Source organism: Panulirus ornatus, chromosome 5 (assembly GCF_036320965.1).
Source record: "Panulirus ornatus isolate Po-2019 chromosome 5, ASM3632096v1, whole genome shotgun sequence".
NCBI classification, from domain to species: Eukaryota; Metazoa; Arthropoda; class Malacostraca; order Decapoda; family Palinuridae; genus Panulirus; species Panulirus ornatus.
In genome coordinates, this window is record NC_092228.1 from 12,138,137 (window position 1) to 12,155,910 (window position 17,774).

The following is a 17,774-nucleotide window of genomic DNA, read 5'->3' on the forward strand; positions in this document are numbered from 1 at the left end:
AATACCATCCAAACCTGCTGCCTTGCCGGCTTTCATCTTCCGCAAAGCTTTCACTACCTCTTCTCTGTTTACCAAATCATTTTCCCTAACCCTCTCACTTTGCACACCACCTCGACCAAAACACCCTATATCTGCCACTCTATCATCAAACACATTCAACATACAAATCCATTTGCTTTTCTAAGTATTTCTCACATACATTCTTCAAAGCAAACACCTGATCCACACATCCTCTACCACTTCTGAAACCACACTGCTCTTCCCCAATCTGATGCTCTGTACATGCCTTCACCCTCTCAATCAATACCCTCCCATATAATTTACCAGGAATACTCAACAAACTTATACCTCTGTAATTTGAGCACTCACTCTTATCCCCTTTGCCTTTGTACAATGGCACTATGCACGCATTCCGCCAATCCTCAGGCACCTCACCATGAGTCATACATACATTAAATAACCTTACCAACCATATATATATATATATATTTTTTTTTTTTTTTTTTTAATTATACTTTGTCGCTGTCTCCCGCGTTTGCGAGGTAGCGCAAGGAAACAGACGAAAGAAATGGCCCAACCCACCCCCATACACATGTATATACATACGTCCACACACGCAAATATACATACCTACACAGCTTTCCATGGTTTACCCCAGACGCTTCACATGCCTTGATTCAATCCACTGACAGCACGTCAACCCCGGTATACCACATCGCTCCAATTCACTCTATTCCTTGCCCTCCTTTCACCCTCCTGCATGTTCAGGCCCCGATCACACAAAATCTTTTTCACTCCATCTTTCCACCTCCAATTTGGTCTCCCTCTTCTCCTCGTTCCCTCCACCTCCGACACATATATCCTCTTGGTCAATCTTTCCTCACTCATTCTCTCCATGTGCCCAAACCACTTCAAAACACCCTCTTCTGCTCTCTCAACCACGCTCTTTTTATTTCCACACATCTCTCTTACCCTTACGTTACTCACTCGATCAAACCACCTCACACCACACATTGTCCTCAAACATCTCATTTCCAGCACATCCATCCTCCTGCGCACAACTCTATCCATAGCCCACGCCTCACAACCATACAACATTGTTGGAACCACTATATATATATATATATATATATATATATATATATATATATATATATAGATGGAGTGTGGTTGAGAGCTGAAGAGAATGTGCTGAAACAGAGAGAATAAGTTGAGGTTGACCAACAGGATATATGTGTCAGAAGTGAAGGGGACAAGGACAAAGGGAGACCATATTAGAGGCTGAGGGATGGAGTGAAAAATATTTTGAGTGATAAGGGCCTGAACATGCCAGAGAGTGAAGGGCATGCACAGGATGGAGGGAAATGAAATATGGTATATAGGGGTTAATGTGTTGTCAGTGGATTGAACCAGGTTATGTGAAGTGGCTGGGAGAAACCAACAGAATTTGAGGTTGAAAGGAGAAAAATGGAGGAACTGAAAAGTGTTTTAGATACCTTGGAGTAGACTTGGCAGCAAATGGAACCCTTTAAGTAGAAGTGTGTGGGTGAGGGGGTGAAGGTTCTGGGAGAGGTTGTTATTGGGAGGGCAAAAATGGGTATGTTTGTAGGTATGGTAGTCCCAACAATATTATGTGGATGCAAGGCAATTAGCTATAGATAAGGCTGTGCAAAGGAGGGTAGGTGTGTTGGAAATGAAATGTTTGAGGACAGTATATGATGTGAGGTGGTTTGAACAAGGAGGTAATGAAAGGCTAAGAGGTATGATCATAAAAAGAGTGTGGTTGAGAGAGGTGAAGAGGATGTGCTGAAATAGTTTGGACATATAGAAAGAATGAATGAGGAAATGTTGATGAAGAGAATATATGTGTCAGGAGGGAACAGAATGAAGAAAACAGGAGGAGCAAATTAGAAATGGAAGGATGGAGGGAAATGTGAGTGATTGGGTGGAAGACGCACAAAATAGAGTGACCTGAAACAGTGTATTTACAGGGGTTGACATATTGTCAATGGACAAGACCAAGGCATGTGAAGTGCGTGGAGTAAACTATGTAAAGGTCTGTGGGGCCTGGTTATGAATAAGGAGCCAAGGTTTTGGTGCATCACACATGACATCTTAGAAATCCAAATAGATGCAGCCTTTCTTCATCTGTTCTTGGCACTACCTTGCAAGATATGGCGATCAAGTATGAAATATATGAATACTGTATATATATATATATATATATTTTTTCACACTATTCGCTATTTCCCGCGATAGCGAGGTAGCGTTAAGAACAGAGGACTGGGCCTTTGAGGGAATATCCTCACCTGGACCTCTTCTCTGTTCCTTCTTTTAGAAAATTAAAAAAAAAAAAAAAAAAAGAGAGGGGAGGATTTCCAGCCCCCCGCTCCCTTCCCTTTTAGTCGCCTTCTACGACACGCAGGGAATACGTGGGAAGTATTCTTTCTCCCCTAATAATATATAAGGGAAAGGAAGAGAAAAAACCCTCACACATGTTCTTACAGCTCACTCTAAGCAGGGTGTTTTAGACAAGTGGATTCATACTCTACCAAATATAACAAATTTCACCATTTTATTAATGTTCGAAAAAATCCTGTTCATTTATAAAAATATTAATTTTGCCATTCAAGATGTTTTCAGAAATTTTTATTACCAAATTATTACCATAGCTGTTTATAAGATATACTCTTTTCTTGTACAAAATTATGAGGTTTTAAGTGAATACATTAAATAAGTATGTTTAAAATATGTAAGGCATCATTCTAAAAAGTTTTCATTTTATTACTAAAATGAAAATAACAGTATAATGTCAAATTCAAAACACATACATAGCACCCGCATATCCATTTTATTTACAATTTATCTCCTCATTAATGATTACTGTTTGTTCCAAGATTTTCAAATAAGTAATTGCATCATAATTTTCTAATACATTAATCATAAATTTCATATAATGCCTTATGTCATGACAATACTGCATGTGCACACTTTCAGTCACATATGAAATATTTTGTCATCACTATATATATATATATATATATATATATATATATATATATATGTATATTATATTATCCCTGGGGATAGGGGAGAAAGAATACTTCCCACGTATTCCCTACTTGTCGTAGAAGGCGACTAAAAGGGAGTGAGGGGCTGGAAATCCTCCCCTCTCGTTTTTTTTTAATTTTCCAAAAGAAGGAACAGAGAAGGGGGCCAGGTGAGGATATTCCCTCAAAGGTCCAGTCCTCTGTTCTTAACGCTACCTCGCTATCACGGGAAATGGCGAATAGTATGAAAAAAAAAAAAAATATATATATATATATATATATATATATATTATCATCAGGGGAGATACAAGAAAGAAATATAAGGGTCATTTGATATACAATGAAGAGACTTATATTTCTTTCTTGTATCTCCCCTGATGTGATTATTACATGAATGTGTACTTGGGAACTTATCGTGTTTCATTTCCAAGTGGACTTATAGGAATGTACTTGATCACATGCTCAAAGTCCGATATATTTATATATTATAACTGGAAGTTTGGACTAAATTGAGGTTTGGTAAAAAAAGGGTCATGAACCAAACAGATTCCTTTGTGTTTTCACTGAACCACTTCAGGTTAGCCATGAACTTACACTCATATTTCTGAAAAGTGCAACCATACACATGGTAAGACATACATTTCTGGTGGGGAGAGGGAGTATGTGCTAGAAATTTTAAGAGAGAATTTATCTTCCTTATAGCTTTTGACAGTCTACCATTAAATATTTTCCATATTTTATTATTTTAAGTGTTGATATATTGGTCTGGGTACAGATTATAAATTGTGGTCATATTTTTTACTGAAAACATGACATATATGGTAGACTCAAGTGTTTAGGTGCCCCAGCAAGCAATATTGGTTTTAACCTCTGGAAGGTTAACATTATCATGAGTAATTTTAGCAGTACCTTGTGAGATGGAATTGTATTATATTTATTTGATTTATCATTTTGTTAATCTCATGAATTTAGATCTATAATTAAAAGAACATATTTATTTATGTTTCCTCGCAGTATTTTCTCAGCAGACTGGTAGTGTGTTACTGCAGACTTTCAAAATAAACATAAAAATAACTACACTGATATTTGAGATAATGTGATATACATATATTTTGGGTGTAACTCTCATGTGCCAGTGTGTATTGCAAGAGAAGATGCATCCATATTGGAATGTCCATCTTTTTAAAAACTAATGTGAGCTTTTTCTCTGAGGTTTGCAATGCCTTTAGTTAGGCATGCAAGGATGTTGAGCTCAGATATCATGTTATTGTTTTTAAACTTAGTAGCTTCCAAGGACCACATAGTTACCAGACTGTAAATCATCATGTATGCATGTCTTTGTACAAATTATTATAGTAGAGTGTCAACTAAATGTAAAAACTTAGTCCATGGGGTTTGAATATCTGCATTTGTACAGCTGTGTGATGAAACAGTCCCTACTTAATGAGGATGGTGTCTAAGAAATTGCAGTTATATTATCCAGATGTATCAAGAAACTGGGATAGAATGTTGAGGAATGATTAGCTCTTATATCCTTAGTGTTCCTTTTCAATACTAGTATATTCACCTACTATTTGACTTATGGTCTGTCAGTTTATTGGCCAGTGGCCCTTTGAGGGTATAATATGCCTGAAAAGAATACTGTTGCTAGTGTAATAAATATTATATTTATTTTGAGAGATTTTCAGTGTAAAATATGGTTGAGTTGGTAATGATATTTTTGTTTTTTGTACCAGTTCTGTGTTCTCCCTTTCCTATACTTTCAGTTGGGTAGGACGTGTTGAATCATTCTTAAAATTTTCAGATGCTGACAGCATCCATACCTTCAGGTATTAGATCTAACAGCAGTGCGGGAAGGGTTTGCTAAAGAATTGTGTGTCGGTATTGTTTGGTAATGACTGTGAAGCATTTACCACTTTCACTAAAAAGCAAAAACTAATGAGAAGAATGAGGGTTGCCTCAGCAGATACACAGTGCAAAAGAATTGACAGTAAAGCATATTAATTTTGAACTCTGTAAATGAACAGGAATTGGTTTGGCATGCTTGAGATTGGGGATATGCTACAGTTTTAGGGCTAAAGAAGGAAGCACTTCAGTGGTTGTCAAGTTGCACTCCTCTGACTCAGGTAACTGTCTTTTCTCTGCTTCACCCATATGTGGACTGCTTGCATTCTGTCTACAAACAATCTCTCTTTGTCACAAATCACTTTCCAACACTTACTCGCACAACTCTCTTTTCGGAACTAGATTTTCCTGTGGTGAGTATTATGCACTTGCCCTTCCTTTTGTCAAAATGGTAGGAGCTGTAGATAGAAGTAGTAGGTAGAAACATCAGAGAGAAGCATTAGGTATAAATAGTAAGTTGGAACGCCAGGCATGAACAGTAGGTAGACACACGAGGCAGAAGTATTCAATAAGAATATTAGGTAGGAGCCTCTGAAAACACTGCTCTAGAGGTGCTCTTTGCCAGTAGACTTTTAATTAATGGGCACTGCAGTCTGAAAAGCAATGCTGAACTTCACCAGTTATAAGGACACTTTTGCTGAAGCCACTCCTTTTAGGGAGTTCTCAAAGGGAACAGGCATCACAGATATAGATAAATATGAGGAAGTATTTATGGGATGAAATATGTAAACGTAAAAGATGCTGAAGATTGTTACTGTTCAAGGTTACAGCCCATTTTTATATGGAAATGAGAAAGGTTTTGGACAAGAATTAGGGGAACTGATAGAATAAAGGTTGAGAGTCTTCCTAAGGGAATTAAGTATCCTTGCCTTTGTCAGCTTGTAGGTTTGGAATCAGGGACCTGAACCCTGTCTATATATGTATGTCTCTGAAACCTGTTCCCATTGGGAGCTTCCTCAAGGGGGTTGCCACAGTAAAAGTCCCCATAACTGGAGAACTCAGGTGCCGCTTAGGATTTTAGTGCCTCACCCTTAACAGGCCACTGGCAGAGGGCAACTCTAGCACTGTTTCCAGAGGCTCTCTCCTAATATTCTCCCTACTACTACTATCTAATGTTCCAACCTACTACTTCTTCCTCATGCTCCCATGTAAATATCCCTGCCTACTATTTCTACCTAACCGGAACCCACCTTTGCAAAATCTATTTCTACTAAAGATGCATTTATATACTTATTCTATCTGTGTATAGGAGTGGAGTTGAAGATCATAAAACTAAAAACAAAAGGCTTTTATGATGTGTTTGATAAAAGATTTGCAAGAAATGAGGTGGAATCTGATAAAACTGCTGCTGGACCCATAAAAAGAACAAGGCTTTAGGAGAAAATATATGTGGAGAGAATGATCAGTTGAAGAAAAAGGGTAGTTTATTGCATTTTTAGCAGAAGTCCATGAAGGAATAATCAAGTACAGTACAAATTTCCAGCACACTGGAGTGAAAGTTTACTTCAGAGTGCATAATTTTAGCATTGATTTTTTTCTTATTGTACATTTACTGTATCACAGTCATACTTTAAGAATTAACCATACAGTCTGCTTATATTTGTATATATAACAAGAAAATTATGAGTTTTAGAGTAATGACCTACAGCTTTATATAAATGCTTTGTGTAATGAACTTAAGGGAAGGATATTATTTTGTAAGTGACAGATATTCATAGATAATAATTTGACAAAAGTTTTGAAAGGATGTTTTTATTTTATAAAGGTATTGCCACAGATGTTAATGATTATATCCGTAATCTTAAAAAAACTACAAGCAATTTAGATATCACAAGGTGATTGGTATTATAGAATGGACTGAATGTGAGATAATTGATTTTCTAACTTCCCTCTTTCCTTACCTTCACCCTCCATGCCATCAGTGACCTAGTTCAAGTTGTCAAAGCCTGTTTGTTTTATCAATGATATGAAGATTTATTCATTGTTTTAATAGGCTTTTACTGGGATTGTTTTCCTTCCAAGTTCCTTTTTGAGAATACTAGAACTATTATGAGGGTGTTTCAAGACCACTGGAATATTTCATTTATTAAGTATGTATTATTTTTCTGAGTTACTTAGCACGTGCAGTCAAGTGGGTAATCACTCTCTAATCTTGGAATTATGGATTTGTTGTAGGGAATTTTATAGATTATATGGAGACTTTTGCTGTGGCCAACCCTTTCAGGGATTTCCTGAAGGGAAGGGGCACCAGAGATATTGATAGATAAAGATTTTTATCTGCTTTGTATGAACAGGGTATGGCTATATATACTAAAGTACACTGAAAAGAATTTTCTGGTGGTAAAAAAAAAAATTGCCAGAATTTTGTTGTGCTGCAATTAGACAGTCAGAATAGACAAAAGGAGATGGTTTTTTATTATTAGAATTGGATAAAATACTAGGTTGAAGTACCTTATGGTGTGGGAAAACCTGCAGTTTTCTTCTTTTAGGATTGTAGAGTTTTTAGTGGTCGTATTTATTTAAGATTGATTTCCTATTATTCTAGGCCAAAGCAAAGGGTGAGTATTGGACACATTAAAAAAGATTATGATAATTCTGTTCTAAACCACATCCTAAAGTTAAGCCCAAGCTTTTAACCTCTCTTCGTATTACTTTCACAATTAAGATTGCTTTTACATACTTTTTCCCCATAAATGTAGCAAATGTCAGTCACTGTGAGTCCTTTTTTATATGATGGTTACAAATGTAATGAAAAATGCTCCAAAACCACTGAAAACTATTAAAAGTACATCAAGAAGACAAATGCTGTGAGGAAACAGCAAGTAGCAATGGAATACAATAATGGTCTTGGCATTATTAACTAAGGTGAGGTGGCACAGGAGCCCATTGCCCAACCAGAGGGTTACATTCTTGGTAGAGTCCATGGAGGGTTAGGAGGAAAGGCAAGTGAGACCGACCGTAAGTCCTATGATGAACACTTTTAGGTTAGAATTAAGCATTTTATATTTTAAAAATCATATTTTTTCTCTAAAAGTACAGAAATATACCTAGTTCTTTACAACTTGCAAACATCGGACATAAGACAAACCTACACACAGTGTTGATACTGTGTAAATATATTTTATTACAGTGCAATCTCCAACCTCCCTACTTCATATTTTCCTCATGTATGTACAGAAATGAAATACACAGTACATTACTGTACATGATACTATATTACAGTGCAGGATTATCAGGATGTAGCACCACCAAAGCAGAGGGAGGGCAGAGGAATAAGTGATTCATGGTTTCTTGGAGTGTATGAAGGAAAGTTTGAATGGAGTGTACTTGAAGAGAGTAGTGTTTTAGATAACTAGGTGTGGATATGGCTGCAGATGAAACCATAGAAACTGAAGTGAGCCATAGTGTGGGTAAGGGGTTAAAGTAAGTTCTTTTCATGTGTAGAAAGAGAGGTCATTGTACCTGGGAGAAAGACTGATAGTATGGTTGTCCTAGTAGTGTTGCGTGGATGCAAGGGAAGGGCCCTAGATGGAAAAGTAAGAAACATGGTGAGTGCTGGAAAAGAAATTTTTAAGGACAAAATTTGGTTTGACGAGAGTTGATTGAATAAGAACTGAAAAGAAAGAAAGGGATGTGGTAGCACGTGAAGTATTTTATGAAAATGCATAGGAGGGTGTGCTTAAATAGTTTGGACATAGGGAGAGGATGAATGAAAAGGTATGTATGCTGAAAGTTAAGAGAGAAACCGAGGAGGAAGTGGAAAGATGGAAGAGAAAGAAGCTTTGAGTGATCAGGACTTGAACATGCATAGGTTAGAGCGAGTTTCATCAGTAGCATACAGGGGCAGTGTGCAGTTCCGGAATTCAAAGAAAGTTCTCATGGGCTTGGTTTTGGACTGGGGCTCCAATGTGTCTGCATTTTACATGACAGCAATAGAATGGATGCGAGCAAATGAATGATTTACATCTTTTTCCTAGCAATAACCCACTAAAGCGAGGCATGGAGCTGCTGTAAAAAATAAAAGTTTCATACATAGATAAAAAAGAAGGCAGAGGTGTCTGTCTATGAAAGGACACATTCAGAAAATTTAGCTTTTACGAAAAAAAAAAATATTGTAAGGCAAAGATAATTCAGATGCTTACCAGACGTATTCACCAAGAGATAGTGACTATATAGTGCACTATAGGAAAGAAACATTCGGATTCTTATACTGGCTTCTACTTCACTTGCTAATTTGAACTCTTTTTAAGACCCAATAACCAATTTTATTATTGAAGATGAGAAAAACAAGCACTGTACAGCAAATTGAGTGATGTACATGCCAAAGTGAGTAGTGTGTCATTTACAAGGGTATAATTGTGATCAGGGGATATCCAGTACGGTGAACAGGTAGAGTTAGTGCTGAAAAAGGACTGGTGATTGGAGACTAGTTTGAAGAAGTACACAAGGGTAAGAAATATGGTACACATGCATTATTGTATTACAAATGAAAAAACATGCAAAAGATACTAGGATGTGAATGTGCTGAAACCCTGTTGTCTCCTCAAACTGATGCTCTCAGTGCCACAACACCCATCATTTGCCATTCTACTGTAACTTGCCATATTCACTTGACACAATCCTCTGTAATTTGGACTCTCACTTTGGTCCCCTACCCCTTTATACATTGGAACTAAACATACACTTCGCCAGTCACTGAAAATCCTAACCTAAAGAACAGACATTACCGTAGGCAAAAGTTTACCTCGGCAAAAGATTATTCATTACATTGATCACGCCATACAAAAGCGATAACAAATGAAATATCTAGAAGACATCGTAAATGACAAAGAGTTTAAAGAGGGTATTTGAAGAAATAGTGCTATTGAGCTAAGTAATGAGCATTATGATAACTTTTATGAGACAGCTCATGAAGTAAAAATCAAATTCTGTATTACCACCATCCATAGAAATGGAAATACAATTTTTGGAAGTATTCAGCTTACGATCTAAAGCGAGGGAATGGTTCATATGGATTATAATTCAAACAGCCTAAATAGGAGAAAATATAATTTGATCATTGCAACCGATTTTTGACATGCAGAACAATGTTATTGACAAATATTCCCTGCTTAGAATGAGGAATTTTATCCTAGAAAATGGCATTTTCTTTCAAAGCCGAACTGCATACCCAAGAAATTATAGTACCTTTGAATCGGTAGGTTAAACTGAACCAACCATTGTTGTACCATCACCAAGTGTTATGCTTGTATATGATTAATGCTTAACTGCTTAGGTTTTGCAAACTTTACTTTCTAAGCATGGCTACTATTCCTCTTGCTGCCCTCATTTAGATATGAAGGCCAGATTTTCCAAAATTCACAATGCTTTGTCACTTGAATCTACAAGTAGCATTAGGATGAATAAAAAGACTCGTGCTGTACGAAGATCTTTGATGACGTGTGGGCTCTGGACGAGTCCATAACGGAACTTGCAGAGGTGTCCTCAATATGGCAGGGATTGCGTTTTAGAGGACACAGTGTAACGGCGAGTTTTATCTGAATAAAGATTATCAAGGAAGGTAGTAGTTGGTCTGTTACCCCATGTTGATGAAGGAAACCTTCCATAATCATAGTTCATTCTTTTCACATGATAGAATTCTATTTGTTTTTGTTTTTCCACCGATTATAGTGTATGAACTATTTGCCATCCTGTGCATGTTTAGTTTTATTATGCATATGCTCAAAAATGAAAGTCCCCCTTTTCAACGTCATATGTCTGTCTAGCATTGATTTTTTTTTCTTTTTTGGTTAAGACAGCGACACGGCTTATAAGATCTACCAGAGAACTATTTTTTGGGACTCAGTAACTTGACAATGGCGAGTTTGCTCATCATTATTTTTAAGGTGTAAGTAAATGACCAGAATAACTCGCTGGTGAAGTCATAACTCAAATCTATTTCATCCCTTCACGAAAATGTAATTTGACTAAGTATGGTGGTGCTGCCATCTAGTGACTGTAAGTTACAATGAAAAAAAAGAATGGCCCCAGTATACAGGTGCTGCCATCTATTGACTGTAAGTTACACTATCAAGGTGTCTAGAGGTCGCTAGAAAAGCCAAATTAAAGATCCACCTTGACCTTCTGTGTTGCACCTCCCTGACCAGTACAATATCAACAAACCTTTTGCCGTCTGTCATGGTCAGCTGGGAAGCATTGATGTTGTTGCCTTGATCAGTATTAAACTGAGTGTGACGATGGAGCTGGAAAAATGGCCAATTTTCAGTTTACTCAAGCCAGAATTTATAGAGAAGATGAAATTGGCCTGTGTCTTTGGTAAGATTTTGTTATGATATTGAAGGAAAAGTCTGGTGTGTCTTTAGAAGTTATTCCTTATTTTTGCCCTTTAGAGGCTTCGGATATGTGTATCATTAATGATATTTACTTAGGCAGTGGAATGCAACCTGATGAGTGCCTGATTTCCATACAACCTGGAGATCTAAAGTCTATATAAAAAAAATTTTTGTTCGCTTCATTGATTTTGAGGTCGAAATGCTGTCATGGTCGGCTGTGGGCTGTAGGTCACCTGGTCGGAAAACAAGATGTGGAATGGGAATTAGGATATATGGCGTTATTGGAAGAAAATAAGTAAGTATGTAGTTTACGGGACCATCCCTGTCACATGATATCAATGATTTCATTTTGCAGTGACTACAGTTATAGTATAGTATCAATTTAATGGCTTCACTCCTCTGCCTTTGGAATTTCAGTGATATTCTTTTGCTGTGGTAGTGATGAGGGCATATAAGTTTTCATATATTTTAGTTCTGCATCACTGAGAGCTTTGGATATGAGTGATTTTTTGATAGCTTTGGATATTGAGTGATTTTGTTCTTGAAAGCTAGTGTATTATTTAAAGAATGAAAGAACAGTTTTTTTTTTAGCATGAACATAAGCAGTATGTATTAGTGATTGATATTAAACCATTGTAGATGGGGAGTGTACATCAGTGTTTTTTGTTTTTGTTTTTGTTTGTGGCTGGCATATATCCATTCCTGAATAGGATGTTGGTGCTTCAAGGTAAATTTTACAGCCACCAGTGTTTTTAGAGGCTTCCCATGAATTGTTGCAGATACTAAAGTTTAGCCTTTCTCCATATGTTGTCTGTATTAGTGGAGTTCTCAAGGTAGCTTGTATGAGATTCGCACTCATATGCTATGTACTAAATGGATTTTGAAGCTGTGTTATTCTGATGAATTGATAGATAAAATTGATGGTATCTGTTATTAACGAGATTTGTTTGTGACAAAAATACTTACAGTGATACAACACAACTTGCTGTGTATGCCTAAAAATACTCTTACATTAGTTACATTAGCTTCCTCATATGTTGCATAGTGGGGCTCCATATATGAAAGGATGCATGTAAGCATTGTCCTACCAGGTTAATTTGTATGTTATTTTGTTCTGAAAATTAGTCTAGTTAATCATAACAAACTTAGGGAGCAATTTTTATTTTAGAATATTTGAGAATATTACACACACACACACACACACACACACACACACACAATAATCCTGGATATGATTACTGCAGAGAGTGTTAGATAAGGTAGTAGTAGAATATGAGGGAAAATGTGGAGTTAGTTGATGTAAAAGTATGGTTGGTAATACACTTGTGAAATATTAAAACTTGTGGAAACCTCATCTAATCTCCCTTGCAGCCAAGATTGATCTTGATGATCATTATTCTAGTTAGAATAGAACAGTCACACCCATAATTGAGTAAATCGTAAATGGTCCGCAAAAGAAGACAAGGAGAGTGATCATGCTGCAGAATTGATACAGTTCGGTATACAGGGATTGACATGCTGTCAGTGAACTGATCCAGGGCCTGTAAAGCATTAACGTGGGAGATGGCAATGAAGTATGAAAAAATATTATATGTATATATATATATATATATATATATATATATATATATATATATATATAAATGGATTTGTATGTAGCATTTATGGATCTGGAGAAGGCATATGATAGGGATGATAGAGATGCTTTGTAGAAGGTCTTAAGAGTATATGGTGTGGAAGGTAAGCTGCTAGAAGCAGTGAAAAGTTTATACTAAGGATGTTAGGCATATGTACGAGTAGGAAGAGGAGAGTGATTCCCAGTAAAGGTCAGTTGTTTAATATGTTGATGGATGAGGTGCTTGGGGAGGGAAATATAAGAGTTTTGGAGAGAGAGGCAAGTATTCAGTCTGTTGAGGATGAGAGGGCCTGGTAAGTCAGTTGTTATTTGCCAGTGATACAGCACTTGTGACTGATTGAAGTGGAAAACTACAGAAGTTGGTGACTTAGTTTGGAAAAGTGTGTGAAGGAAAAAAGTTGAGAATAAATGTGAACAAGAGCAAGGTTATTAGGTTCAGTAGGGTTGAGGGACAAGTTAATTGGGTTGTAAGTTTGAATGGAGAAAAATTGGAGGTAGTGAAGTGTTTTAGGTATTTGGGAGTGGACTTAGCAGGGAGTGGAACCATGGAAGCAGAGGTGAGTCACAGGTAGGGGGAGGGTTTGAAGGTTCTAGGAGTGATGAAGAATGTGTGTAAGGAGAGAACATTATCTCGGAGAGCAAAAATGGGTATGGTTGAAGGAATAGTGGTTCCAACAGTATTATATGGTTACGAGTCATGGCCTATGGATAGGGTTGTACGGAGGAGGGTGGATGTGTTGGAGATGAATTATTTGAAGACAATATGTGGTGTGAGGTTTAATCGAGTAAGTAATGAAAGGGGTAAGAGAGATGTGTGGAAATAAAAAGAGAGTGGATTTAGAGAGCAGAAGAGGGTGTGTTGAAATGGTTTGGACATATGGAAAGTATGAGTGAGGAGAGGTTGAAAAAGAGGATATATGTGTCAGAGGTGGAGGGAACAAGAAGCGGGAGACCAGATTGGAGGTGGAAAGATGGAGTGAAAAAAGATTTTGAGCGATCGGGACCTGAACATACAGGAGAGTGAAAGGCTTGCAAAGAATAGAGTGAATTGGAGCGATGTGTTATACTGGGGTCAACATGTCAGTGGACTGAACCAGGGCATGTGAAATGGGGGTAAACCATGGAAAGGTATATGGGGTCTGGATGTGGATATAAAGCTGTGGCTTCGGTGCATTACACATGACAACTAGAGACTGAGTGTGAAAGAAATTGGCCAATTTTGGCCATTTACAGTTTCTGCAGATGGAACAAAAGGAGCCAAGCATTTATTGCTCATTCTCCTCAGAGGCTTAGGATGGGGTGTCTAAATATGTTTGGATTTTACCAAGTTGAGAAAAAATAAAAGAAAGGTACTGTGTTTGAGTAAAGGAACCTGAAAACTTTGGCTGTCTGTGGTGGAACGAAGCTCAAGGGTATAAGGCAAGAATTGTTAGGAAATATTTTTGAGGTAAAGTTGCTCTGATATTAAGAGCTAAGGAAGGAATAGGACTACTGCTGAAGCTGGAGTTGTAGGAATGTGTGATTGAGTGTAAAGAAGTGAACTCCAGACAGATGTGGGTAGAAATGAAAGTAGTTTTCAAGAGATGGGTGATTGCCAGTGCTTATGTACCTGGCTTTGTGAAGAAAGGTGTTGAGAGTCAAGTGTTTTGGGAGTAGCGGAGGGAGTCTGTCAACTGTTTTGATGCAAGAGGCTGGCTAATAGTGGTGGGTAATTTAAATGACAAAATGAGTAATATGACAGTTGAGGTTATGATCTTGGGAGGGGGCATGGGGCATCCAACATCGTGAATAAGATTGGTAGAGAGCTTGTGGAGTTGTGTGCTGAAAAAGGATTAGTAACATCTGGTTTAAAAAGGGGGACATACATAAGCATATGTCAATGAGTAGGAAAGATCATATGAGGGCATTATCTGACTATGTGCTCATTCATAGGCATGAAAAAAAGAAAAAAGAACTTGAACCTGAATGCGTTGAGAGGGGCACCTAGCGGAATGTCTGATCATTACCTGGTGGAGGCACAGATGAAGACTTGTAGAGGTTTTCAGGAAAGACAAAATGATATGAGTGAGAATATGGTGGTGAGAGTATGTGAGCTTGTAAAAGACGTGTGTGAAGAAATACAAAGAGAGATTGGCTGTAGAATGGCAGAAAGTGAGAGTAAACAAAGCAATGTGAGTGGGTAACGATTAGGAGATATTTTAGGGAAGTATTGCTGACACATGCAAGAAAGTATGCAGATGGGAGGTTAGCAGGTGAGAAAAAATAGTTAGTGATAGGATGACTAAGTAAAGTTGCCAGTGAAAGTGTAAGGAGATGTATGGGCAGTACTTACAGGGAAGGGTTGCAATTGATTGGGAGATGGACAAGAGAAAGTTGCAGATAGTTAAGAGGACGGTGCAAAGATTGAAATCTAGGGCAGATGAGACTTGGGATGAGCAGGTATCAGAAACTTCAGGGAAAATGATATATTTGGAAAGGAGGTTAACTGAGAGAAAAATAAAAGAACGAATGGGAACATTATTGAAGGGGGACCATTGGGGAAGTGGAAACAGATAGTGATGATACGAGTTGGGGATAGATGAATGTGTTTAAGGATAGATTGGCAAGTGGTTTGGTAAAGAGAGAAGAGGTGGTGAAAGCCTTGCATAAGATGAAATGTGGCAAGGCTGCTGGATTGGATGGTGTTGCAGTTGAATTTCCTAAGAAAGGGAGTGACTGTGTTGTTGTTTTGGTTTGTTCGGAATTTTATTGTATGCATAGATCATGGTGAGGTGCCTGAGGATTGGCAGAAAGTGTGTATGATGCCATTTATAAAGGCAAGGGGGACAAAATTGAATTTTTGAACTATAGAGGTATCAGTATCTTGAGTGTACCTGGTAAGTTGTATGGGAGGGGGACAATCAAGAGGGTGAAGGCATGTACAGAGCATCAGATTGGAGAGGAACAATGTGGTTTCAGGAGTGATATAAGACTTGTGGACCTGGTGTTTGTTTTAAAAAATGTGTGTAAGAAAGACATGGAGAAACAAAAGGATTTGTATGTTGATAATGTTGAGAAGGGAAAATTGGACTAACTTGGTTTGTGTGAGATAAGTTTGAGAGTGAGTGGGACTCTTAAGTGGCATGGACTGAATGTGGTGAAATCAGGTTTGGGAGACAGTACAGATGGCTATGCAAGAGAAGAGATGTAATTGAAGTCTTGGGTATGGAGTGTATGTAGATACTGTGAATGATGTTGGTCTTCCTTAATGAATCAAGTTATTGTGCAGAATGAAAAATTATAGAGCACAATCATAAGTGTGGAAGTTCATGTATCACTTTTAATGCATTAGGTTGAGATTGTGTACGGGCAGTTTAAAAGGCTGTTTGTATTAGATCCACCTGTGAAATTCAGAGTCGAGTTAGTGATGAAAGGTAGACGTTCTCAGTTTTGATGTGCTCCTTTAGAATCTTTCAGTATTCTTTAGCATTAAAAGCCACTATTCAGAACTGAGTATTTAATCACTGTGCTTCAGTATTTTGAACATTGTCATTGCATATAACTCTGAATACTTGCCCACGTGATATCCTTAAGTCAGGGCAGTCTTGTTATTAATTAATTTTATTCCACTTACAGGCAGCCTAGGTAATGAAGCAGTTATAGTAACCAAAGATGATGATGTGTATGCCCTTGGATTCAATGGCTCAGGATGCCTTGGTGTCGGAGATCAAAATAGCACAATGGAGCCTCGTAAAATTGAACCACTCTGTCAGAAAAAGGTTAAAGGTATGACTGCATGAATATTGTTTGTTGCTTCTACATGTCTGATTGAAATTTACAGCTTCACACAACAGCTTTAGAAAATCTGAGAATCATGAATTTGGTGCCACTGTATATTTGAAAACTATTTTTTTCTTTATTTGTTTCATATATGCTTTTACATTAGTATTTCCAAGCATCTGAGATACTGAATATGATTTCGTAGAATCAGTGATAAGACTTAATTTGCATATTGCAAGTTTGCAGTGACCACTAATATAGTTATTGGAGTCCTGAGAATCCCCCCATATAACAAGAATATATATGGCAACATTTCACACTTTCAACATTTAAAATTGAAGGGATAAGCTCAGATAGATACATGTAACTATTTGTAGATGCAACAGATTTATGAAAAATATGATGAGACCCCATTCTGATGTGTTTCGCTCTATTACAATCCAAACTCCATCAGACTTAGTGTTGGATCTAGCTGAAATTTCCCTTAAAGTCTGTTACATCAAAAATTTAGTCTGAAAAGGGTTTGAGATTAATGGACTTGTCCATTCGCCTGACATCAGTCCAGGCACACTCAGCCTCAGATCAGGATGCTTGGCTTCAGGACATATGACAGCCTGCAGTACATCACCTTAATGCAAGTTTTTCTTCTCTTTCTCATAAAACATTCTCCCTACATCCATACTCTTAGGTATACTATAATTTACAATATTTCAATGGTCCAGTATTAATATTTGTAGATTTACACCTATAAACATGATTTAAATGGAAAATTCAGGATGAAGAGTCAGTAGGAACAATAGGTAGTAGCCTCTGTAAACACTGTGCAAGAGTTGCCCTCTACCAGTGGCCTGTAAAGGTTGAGACACTGAAGGCTGAGCCAATACTGGAGTTCACTGGTTTTGGGGACTCTGTTGCTGTGGCTGCCCCAGGAGGGAACAGGTGTCTGAGATACAGATAAGATTCAAGATTCAACAAGACCTAAGTCATTGCCTACCAGTCAGAAAGAATAAAGTCAAAATGCAAACAAACTCACTGCTCTGGTTCTCACACTTTCTTTTTTTTTTTTAGTACAAAAGCTTGTATTTTTTAGAT

General features: G+C 37.4%; 1 protein-coding gene across 5 annotated transcripts in view; it reads left to right on the forward strand.

Moving 5' to 3' along the window:
* Positions 1–11,094: 11,094 nt before the first annotated feature.
* The window catches only part of LOC139748567 (RCC1 and BTB domain-containing protein 1-like), a 93,762-nt gene continuing 87,082 nt past the window's right edge, over positions 11,095–17,774 (forward strand). For all 5 annotated transcript variants that reach the window (XR_011712771.1, XM_071661607.1, XM_071661606.1 and 2 more), the window contains exons 1-2: positions 11,095–11,270; positions 16,539–16,688. Coding sequence is in view for 4 of the 5 variants with exons in the window: in XM_071661607.1 (XP_071517708.1) it covers positions 11,192–11,270; positions 16,539–16,688 (229 nt within the window). In the remaining variant the exon portion in view is untranslated. The remainder of the gene's footprint in view (positions 11,271–16,538; positions 16,689–17,774) is intronic.